The sequence below is a fragment of the Echiichthys vipera genome (assembly GCF_963691815.1).
Source record: "Echiichthys vipera genome assembly, chromosome: 21".
NCBI lineage: Eukaryota > Metazoa > Chordata > Actinopteri > Perciformes > Trachinidae > Echiichthys > Echiichthys vipera.
In genome coordinates this window covers 17,977,450-17,987,842 of record NC_139846.1, presented here as the reverse complement: position 1 = coordinate 17,987,842, position 10,393 = coordinate 17,977,450, and the positions used below count along the sequence as shown (strand labels likewise).

At 43.1% G+C, this 10,393-nt stretch overlaps 1 protein-coding gene across 1 annotated transcript in view; it reads left to right on the top strand.

Annotated features, from left to right (window-relative positions):
• Positions 1–3,175: 3,175 nt before the first annotated feature.
• bmp6 (bone morphogenetic protein 6) overlaps positions 3,176–10,393 on the top strand; it is a gene marked incomplete at its 3' end in the record, with an annotated part of 51,038 nt that continues 43,820 nt past the window's right edge. Inside the window, exon 1 of the mRNA XM_083936377.1 lies at positions 3,176–4,012. Coding sequence (XP_083792503.1) covers positions 3,604–4,012 — 409 coding nt within the window. The 5' untranslated portion in view covers positions 3,176–3,603. The remainder of the gene's footprint in view (positions 4,013–10,393) is intronic.

Sequence of the window (10,393 nt, the reverse complement as noted above, 5' to 3'; positions counted from 1 at the left end):
TGGTTTTGGAGCACACTTCCCCTTAATTTTGCGGGGAGTGTGTGTGTGTGTATCATACTTAAGCACACAACACAAGATTGTGTCGAGCCTGTGTGCAAGTTTGTGTGAACCCTATGGTGACCTTTTAATACTCTTTAATAAAAATCTCTCACAGATGGACTGAAGAACTTAAACCTGTGTGTGTGGGTGTTTCTGTGTGTGTGCGTGTGTGTATGTGTGTGTGTGTGTGTGTGTTTAAAAGAGAGATACAGCCGGACAAAGACCTCATTAGGTCTAGGAGGTGTCCTGTCTAGACAGTGTGATGACAGGACACAGAACCTCTGTTTAATGTTTCCTCCTCCCTCTCCAATTCACCCAGCATACACACACATCACCTGCTCTGTCTCCAGGGATACACACACAGTTGCTTAATGTCAAGCAAAATGTTAAGGACATCTAGAAGTATTTAAGTGTTTGTTTTTTTTTCATTCGTCAGCCTCTAGTGTGCAGCTTCTTTATCAGGAATGTTGTGATAGCACCGGAGAGTACCAAAGAAGAGGCTGTGGATGCTTCTGTGCTGGCTTGTTTGTTTAATATGACACTTGCCCGCAGTAAATTGCCCATGAAGTGTTTAAAACATGGATTCTGTGCTGTTTGTCACCATGAGATGACTCATATGAGGCGGTAAAAAAACAAAACCCATTTCCTTTCATAGTTTTATCCGCAAAATGACCATTTCCCTGTCTGCGTTTAGTGCCAGAGCTAAAAAAGCGTTTTGAGGAAACTCACCATTCCCTATATATTTGCCAATGAAACTCAGCGTAACCACTGAATCTGTGTTATAAATCAGGAATAACCTCTCATTTAAGTAAATGGGAATTTTGACTCCAAGAACAACTAAAGAATCAGATAAAAGACATCGATTAGGGGAACTGGTTCTCTTTTAGAGTTGAGTCTGTCACACACACACACACACACACACACACACACACACACACACACACACACACACACACACACACACACACACACACACACACACGGGTACAAGCTTAATACTGTCTCAAAAAAGTGTAACTTCTTTGCACACCACTGACACTGATCACTGAGTCAGGAAAAACATTTTCAAATCTAAATATCTCCTCTGGTATGATATGTGATATTAATTGTCGTATTATAGAAAGTGAGATTTGAATGTCTTTTTTAAATTATAAAGCAGGTCAAGGTACAGTGAAAGCATCAAAACGATCAATCCACAGAGAAACAGCCTGTATTCAGAGACTGTGCCTTTTAAATGAGCCGTCAGGACTTCTGTATGGATGTGATGTCACAACTTTACTATATATGGGTAGAAAGTGCCGCCACAGTGCTGTTAGTCATTTCCCGGTTGCAATGACGGTGCAGTGATGCTGAGAGCGGGGATGCGGAAGATGCGGATGGGCTTTTTCAGGAGGGGGGCTTAAAGGTGCTCTACTTGAAATACTGAAGAGAAAGTTGCCTCTACATGATTCTCACCGACATTTTGGGAGGGCCCTCGCCATCTGATACCGATACACTCACATTCACTAACATGCACGACATGCACTGTGCAAACAGACTGCTGGCTATCAAAATAAACAAAGAGAAACGCACATTACAACACACACACAGAGGGAGAGGGACATCCTTTGCTGCTCAGGACTATATCTTTACATAGTGAATGTGTGTTTTCTGCTATGTTCTGAATATCAAGCGTAGTTCCTTTAAAGAGAGACACTAAAACGGAGCATTTAAGAAAGAAGGTCAATACATATAATGTCTTTTGAACAGTAAAGCATGTAAACATGTTCCAGCCAAAACACAAAATACAAGTATGAACCTGAAAATGTAAATAATATGGGACCTTTTAAATCAAAGAAACAAAAAGTAAAAACAGCAGAAAAGTTTGGTAACATGCTCTAAACGGACTGATGTCAAGTGATAATGCCATTTTGTTTTAGCTGTATGGGAGTGAGGTGTTGTATTGAGTCTGAAAGCTGCCCAGCAGTTAAGTGTGTGTGTGCATGTGGTGGTGGTATGTGAAGCTTTGATGCTGGTTCTCACTCTTCACATGCAGATAAGATAGGCTGTGGAAGCAGCAGCAGTAGCAGAGACACAGAGAGATATCGACAACTTTGGACTTTATCACCAGGACCATCACAGTCTGAAGGGGCCATGAAGACATAACACAGGTTAGGGTGAAAGGAATGATGGGAGGAAGAGGAAGGAGAGGGGGGAAATGAGGATTTCAAAGAATTCCTTTTCTGTTCATGTAGAGATTTCTAGGACATATTCAGCTGACCTCTGTTAGGCCACTGCTAGATTTTATTCTAATTTAAAAATAAGTTGAGATCTGTATGCATTTACTAACTGTTACTAACGGGTACTATTGGTTCACATTTAACAGACAGTGAGTTGAAGGTGCTGCCCCATCATGCAGTTATTAAATGTTAAGTTACACAATTAATAAGAATACCAGTTGAGACCGTTTATTTCTGTGGTGTTTAAATGAGATCGCATCACTCCTCATCTGTAAGTCCGGTGCGTCATGGATTGCTGTTTCCAACTCCGTCGTCAGGGGTCGTGCCTCAACTGGGCAACACTTATTCTGCTTCAGCGGAGACGACACACACCTTGATTCTGGATGTGTGAAGATGTTATCATAGCAGAATTTCATTGAAGTGCTGACTTAAAGGTAAATCACTTAGATACTTTAAGAAATGCGCCACTAGTAGTAACCCTACACTTTGCAACACAAGGTATACCCCGAAACTAGTAATGACATATACAAGTTGAATAAGGATATAAAGAGCCGGGTCTATGATGGAGTCATTATGTCTCACAGACTGTTAAAGCTACTAATGCAAAGTACACTAACATGGCGGTTTATTAGAATAGACAGGCTGTTATTGTGCAGCGGACAAAATATGGAAATATGATGTTAGAGTTGTCCTTGCAGCCTGAAGAGCTCCACCTCTGGCTAAGTGCGCACGGAGTGGGCGGTTTCAGAACACACATCCACGCACACACAGACGCACAGACACACGCACACACCATGCGCGCACGCATATTATGGACTGCAACCTGCTGATTCCTGTTAGACTCTCATACACAGCCTGTAGGAGTAGGCTTAGGTGGCCGTCACCGAGACCACTTCGACTATTAAAGGGCGGCTTTTGTCAGTGCGCAACGTTGGAAAATCTTATGTTTTGAAGAGCAAATATATCCGCTTGAGTGAAATGGCTTCTTTCAGAGGACTTGGTATTCTTTTATTGGTGAACTTCGTATCAAACGGTGTCTTGTGACCGACTTACCGGAGCGCTCAGAATAAAGTTTCTCATGGTGCACTTTATCCTGAAGCAGCACAGCGCGCTACGGGGATCAGCAATGAAAGCAGGACCGACATTATTTTGCACATTTCTCTTTAGGAAGTATTTCAAATGGCTTGATTCACGAGTCTTTTCTCGCTTTTGATCTGCGGCTGACAGATAGACGCGCGCTCGCTCGGACTTTGGTGACCATTACGCCTATTATACATTTTGGACAGGCGACTGAAGCTCCAAGCCAGACACACTTGGACTCCGGAGAGCACAGCGGGACAACACCATGACCAGCTGCTGGCTTGCCTTGGTCGGATTGTGGTGGAGCGCTTATTACTGCATGTTCCTGGTCGCGGGGAGTAATTATTCACTGGATGGAAACAACGAAGTGCACCCGGGTTTCATCCACCGGCGGCTGCGGACGCACGAGAAGAGGGAGATGCAGAAGGAGATCCTGTCCATCCTAGGGCTGCCGCACAGACCGAGACCGCATCTGTCACATGGAAAGTACAACTCCGCTCCACTTTTCATGTTGGACTTATACAACACCATATCCAGCGAGGAGAAAAGCCCAATGGACGGCATCCTGGACCGGTACCAGTCCACGCGGACGACCCAAAGTCCGCCTTTGGCCACAAATCAAGAAACTGCCTTTCTGAATGATGCAGATATGGTGATGAGCTTCGTTAATTTGGGTAAGTTACCTGAAAACATTTTTACTTTATCTGTGAGTTTGTTCACAAATGCGCTCCTGTGTGGTGTTTAAATTGTGAAGTTGTTCCAACGATGAATTAAAGAGAAAATCACCCTTTACGAGGTTGAAATAAAGGCGAACAGGTGTTTGGCACAAGCGAGGTTAAAACGGAGGGTCGCTATAAAAGTCTAGATTCAACACAATGTGTATTTACGGGGATATGCTTTTTAAAATGATGAATGAATTAATCTTAATCTTTCCCTTATTGGAATTTATTTTGGCTTCACCACATAAAACCACATTATGTCACATTAGGCTCATGGTTATCTTAAAATTACCCCCCCCCCCCCCCAATATTGGACTTGGAAGACACCTGGAGTTGACCCACATTTTAATTTCAACACAGGGCAATAAGGTTTAATAAAGGATCATGAACTAGCTCCTAGTGTGAACCGCACAGAGGCCACACACTCCCTCATCTCCTCTGTGGGTTAGAAAAACTGATGGGGTTTGTATTGTTTTGGGGTAATTTATTGTTTCACGTCCTCTCCGGGTAGATTGGCCCTCCTCGGCTCATTTAGAGGACCAAAAATCTGTGGTCAGTCTTTCTGTGCAATGCACTCTCCGTGATTTATGTCTTAGCAGGAAAAAAAAGACCTTGTATCCTCAGTAAACCATCCACCACCACCACCACCACTGGTATTTGTATATAAAGGGCTATTCCTGCCGTTGACCTCCAGCGCAGCGAGTTGCGGTTTCTGTGCATAAATTGCGTTGTATTGTTTGTGTTACCCAAGCAGATTTTTCTTTAATTAGCTCCAGTGACGATAAAGAGGGACACTTTAATCATAACGAGTTTGGAACATAAAAGCCCAAAGGCCTTCCTTCCATTAGCAGCTCCAGTGTTTACTGGGAGACTCTAAACAGAGCGCCTGAAGATAAACAGGGGCGCTGCCAGAGTCAGACGCTGCTGGACAAGGAGGCTTAAATCCAGATTGATTGTCATTCTTCATGGGAACTAAGGGCATTGTCATGATCCGGCCCTGAGAACAGTGAGAATGTATCACAGCTGAAGAATGTAGTCTCATGGTTTTTTTTTAAGCGTCTCCTGGAACAGAAACTCATTCAAATATTTTATCCCTCACCTTTATAAACCATTTAATAGTCTCTCGGTACCACACATGAAGAAGGGAATTAGGTTTGGAGCTAGAAAAAGCAAATGTTTCTGCACTTATTGGTCCTGTGAGTATTGGTGTTGCAACATGTAGTGATGAAAACCAGATATTCAGACAGACGGAGGCCGTCGCTTTGGTCTCAAATATCGAAGCCCCTCTGTTGGCTTCTGTGTGGGAGTGTGATGGTGGCGGCGTGGTGTTTGTGTGTCTGTGGTTTTGGTATTCCTGCGTTGTGTCAGTTTGGGTTTATATTGTGTTGTTGCACATCTGGCTCTCCACTTTGATTAATCGCATCCTGTGCATCTTTTGACGATTCCCTCAGATTTCTGCGGTGACCGGGGGATTAGGTTGCCATCTCCTCCAGCCGTACACAGAGTCCTAACCGCCCTGGAGGAGGGACGGCTTCCTCCCTGAATGTGATTGTAATTAATGTTGGACAGGCCAAGGCTTTCCATCTGCTTTGCAAATAAGGCCTTGCACGACTACCGTGTGTCATCGCCATACGATTAGTTTTTAATGTGTCTCTTGCTCAATTGTAGCGGTTTGCTTGGAGCGACGTAGAAAGCTATCGTAGAAAGAGGCCTGAAATGCTCCTGGGTGGTCCTTCTTGTTTCAAAACCAGCCTAAAAATCTGGATATCATGTGTGGCCAAAGTGAAACTACAAATTAGAATCAAGATAAATGAAAGGAAGAAAAACAAAGAAGCCAAACAATCCGTCTGAAATGATTTGAAAAATATGGAGCAAGATTAACAGACGGGTGCCTAAAACAGACGTGTTCATTGAAAGACACCTTCTCTGTGTAATCTGGCTTTGTGAAGCCAAAGCAAAGAAGAAAGCAGCGTCTCAGTTTCCACTGGTGATCTGATTTAAAACTGGAGTCACCTTTTTTGCATCAGCTAATCCCCCCTTGGTGTGGATGTAACAATCTCAAGACTTTAAACTGACCCACAGCAAATAAAACCATGACAGTGATTTAAGCGTCGGCGTGAACTGATGTCTTTCGCAGCCAGCTGCGGCGGTAGCACAGATAGAGAGCTCATTTTCTGAGGGTATTCTCTTGGGGTTCGGACAGATTTAAGAGCCCCTGCGTTACATCCAGTCTCAAGTGCTCTCTGCGAACCACATGCCCCCCCTTTGTATGATTCATGTAGACCTCTTGTTCAGTCATTCATTCTCCTTAGCTTTCATCATTTGCTCAGAATGACCCAGTGAAAAAAAGAAGAAGTGCGGAGCAAGTGGTGGAAAACTTCAAATTGTGGGACGAGAAGCATATTTTCCAGCTGCTTTTTCATCTTCATTCCTAGAAAAGCACGTTCATTGCTGTTTGCCTTGCGGACGTCCTGCTTTCCACTGAGGTCTGTGAAGTGACACTGTGTGCTGAATGACTCATGCTGTGTGACACGCTGCAGCTCTGAACATGTCCTAATACACAGCAGGGGCCTCGGGTAATGGCAGTGGTCAACATTTAACATATCCTGTGGAGTTTTAGACCACTTGTAGTGCCTCGGAGTTGTTTTTCTATGAAAGGGTCCCCATTCTGTTTATCTCACTTGTGTACGATGCCATACACATTCACACTGATCTACAGGTGGCAGTAATTTAAGATATACAGTAGCAACGGCAGCCAAGAAGACGGCAAAGCTATATACTGTATATATGAATATAAACAGCACAAGTCTTAAACATATTTGAACATCAGCATTGCAAATGTTTTATGAGGAAGGACATTTTCGGTCAGTAACACCAAACTTAAATGTAAAAGAAGACTCCACAGGATAACCTTTAACTAGAGTTTACACTTGTAAATGTCGATTTTAACATATTTTTTTCTTTGTGGCACAACCATGCTGAATGATATCAAATGATTTGACCATTTTATTTATAAGATGACACAGATAATCTTAGATTTAAGATACATAAATGTAATTAAAGAAATAAGTGGCAGTGTATGTGCAGGAAATCCTGAAAAGCCCCTCTTTTCATTTTCATGTTTATAATTTAGGAGACCTCCAGTTGAGACATATTTAGTGGGAAAAGGATGACCTACCCTTTTTAAGATTCTGGTCTCCTCACAGACCCTCTATAAATCTCTCACAAGGTTATGCATTGTTGAGTGAGTGGGGAGACATTGACCAATATTGGTAAGGTGCATCCCAGTGGAAAACAAATACAAGAGGTCAATGCTCACTCAATTAATGAGGGGTGACACATTGCTGAACAAATATCTGCAGCCACTGTGAGGGCTATAATAGCCAGCAGGGGAAAATGAGCTATTCCTATCAGGTTTGGTTTTTGTGGTTGAGCTGTTACCTCGTGGTTATGGTGAGTCAAGGATGCACAGAAATGGCTTTGGTTTCGTGGGTCAAAGAACAGGAACTCCAAATGTTGTTCCTGTGTCATCTGCATTTAACTATGATGAGTTTGCTTTGCCGCTGCTTACCCGTGCCAGCCAGACAGACAGGTGTAGAGGCCTCTCTGAGCTTGGTTTGGCTCAGAGCGCAGCCAAAGCTCCCTCTGCTTGTTTGCTCTCCCATCCTATTCTGTGTCGTTGGGTCTTACCAGAGGTAATGTCCTATAATAGTCCAAGAAAATCCATTCAGGTCATTGTTGTTCCACTTTTCCTACAGTTTTAAATACCCTTTCATGGTTAACAGGTGAGCTTGAGCCCACCCGGATTTCTCCATTTCCCCATTTAAAGTCCCCATTTACACTTACGTGTGTCTCCATTAGCCAGATCACAAATCTGACTGGGTTAGGGTTCCCTTGTCTTGATTTTCCAAAATCAAGGTTGGCTACTACTCCAATACAGAAAATGGTTTGCACCTGAAACTATTTGCTAATGAATGAAAAACTCTGCCGCTTCAGAGCACCGCCATGTTGGATCGCACTGAAATTTGATTGGTCGAGAGGACGTATCGCATTTAGGCTAAAAATAGGTTTGGCGCTGGTAGCAGTTTGGAAAGGAACTGCATCTCGAGGACCATTTTAAACAAGGAAATATAGAGATTTGGCATTAAACATTGATGAAGCAGTGAATAGGGTTTGTATACAGCAAAGTGGCAAACTCATTTTTTTTTAATTTGGCTTTTATCTCGTTTTGGAAAAGGTTTGCTTGTCTAAACAGCCTCTTAAGCCCAGTTCAGACCAAAGATCTGCAACGAGTCGAGTTGAAACTTGAAACTACTTGCAATGTGCAGGTCTGCAACGTTCTGAAACCTGCCCGTTCAGACCAAGGAGATGAGGCGAGACGGTTTATCGCCACCATAGCACGGGTCTGTGTACTTCCTTTCTAACCTCCGACTTTTCAGGCTTTCTTTTTTAGTTGGATACAACTTGTAGCATTATAAAATTTAAATGAGAACAGAGTTAGTGAGATACTTGCTACGTCTCTTTTTCCTCTCTCTCTCTCTCACGTGATTGTTGAGCCTCTGATTGATTGATTGGCTGTTGAAACAGGTGACGTGTGTTACGATCTAAAACCAGCTGCCTGCGATTTGGCAAGCTGAATCGCAGGCGACACCATCAGTCGGCTAGATTCGCAACAAGACAGGTCCGTTCACACCCCTGCAACTTTCACCTGGGACGTTCTAAAACAGTTGCGTTGCGAATCTTTGGTCTGAACTGGTCTTTACGTTGATCTCTAAACCTCTACATATCATTCAGAGAGTGAGAATGGTGGCTAATTTCAGTATACTTTCAGTGTCACTTCAGTTGTCGTCATCACATGGGACAGGCGTTAGCCCCACTGACTGACATTCAGATAATAGTCCGTCTCAAATGCTTTTTTATATGAGATTTCAATCCAGTCCGTCCAAGACGCATGGAGTGGATTCGTGTAAACTTAGGGTTAGGGTTGTTCCAGTGTCTGGAAAGTTTAATCACACATGCCTCTTTTAGCTCAAATATTATAAGACTATTTTATGCTTTCATGCACTTGTCTGTCAACATAACCGCTCTCCTTTTCTCCATCTCCTTTCTCCTCTCTGTCTCTGCACACTCCATTGCATGGCTATAGCCTAGCTGTCACTAGACATCTTACCTAAGTCAACAGCCAAGCTTTCTACTAGCCTACCACCCACACTTTAAAGGCAAACAAGCCAGAAAGCTTTAAGAAGTGGGTTTTCAAGAGATTAGCCGGGTCCAGACAGCCCTACGCTTATTCTGAAATGAAGTGCCCTTATTAAGCGGCTGTTTTCCTTGTCTTATGATGCCTGGCTGCATTTCTCAGCGCCATAGCCCAGGTAAGCCACTTCCTTTGCTGCGAAACGTGTCCCAAAGCCCCAGCATGATCAAATAATTAGTTGGCTTCGATCAAAGACTCAGTTGTTTGATGCAGAAGGCAGCTTTGGAAAAAGTTCACTAAATCGTTTTGAAACACTTCCTGCAAAACCTAAGAGACCAGACCAGAACAGAACAGAGGACCACCCGTCACTTCACCTCAACTTTGAGCATACCGTAAACAATATTAGCCAGAAGTGAAGTGAGGAATTCAAGATATGCTGCAGCGGAATAAAGAATCTTTTCTGAAACATAAACTTGGCAGTTGAAACCTTCCTGCAATGGTGAGAAAAAATACATTAACAAACTATAAACCTCTGTGTTTGTTTTCATCTGTTTACAGTATCAGATATTTCACTGCCGCTACAAGTTCACTTGAACTTGCAGTGATGTTCAAGAACGGCCCAAGATATACAAATAATTCTGCTTATTGAGTTACAGTGTTTTAAAGTGCTTCCTTTTTCTCATGTTTGGATTGTATTGGTTGTCAGGCTCTTTGGCAAAACACACAGCTGCCTCAAGAAACAAACACGATGATGGGGGAAAACCTCTCTGGTTAGCCCGATTATGTCTGTTCCAGTCCAGCTTTAAGTCTTTCATTAAAGACAAGGTGTCACAGGACAACTCTATTGTCCATCTGACAGTCTGTATGAGTGTGTGCATGTCCCCTGATTGTATTTTCCTCAGTAGGTCGAGGAATTGACTCAGCTAACCTTTTGCTTTGAGTGTAGCCTATACGTACAGAAGATGGAGATGTAGCTACACACACACACACACACACACACACACACACACACACACACACACACACACACACACACACACACACACAGTTGGTCGACCCTAAGGTCAGCAGATCGACATTTATAAGAGAGCATTCCATTTACACTTGAAGTCATCTCTGTTACACACCCTGCTCTTAACACT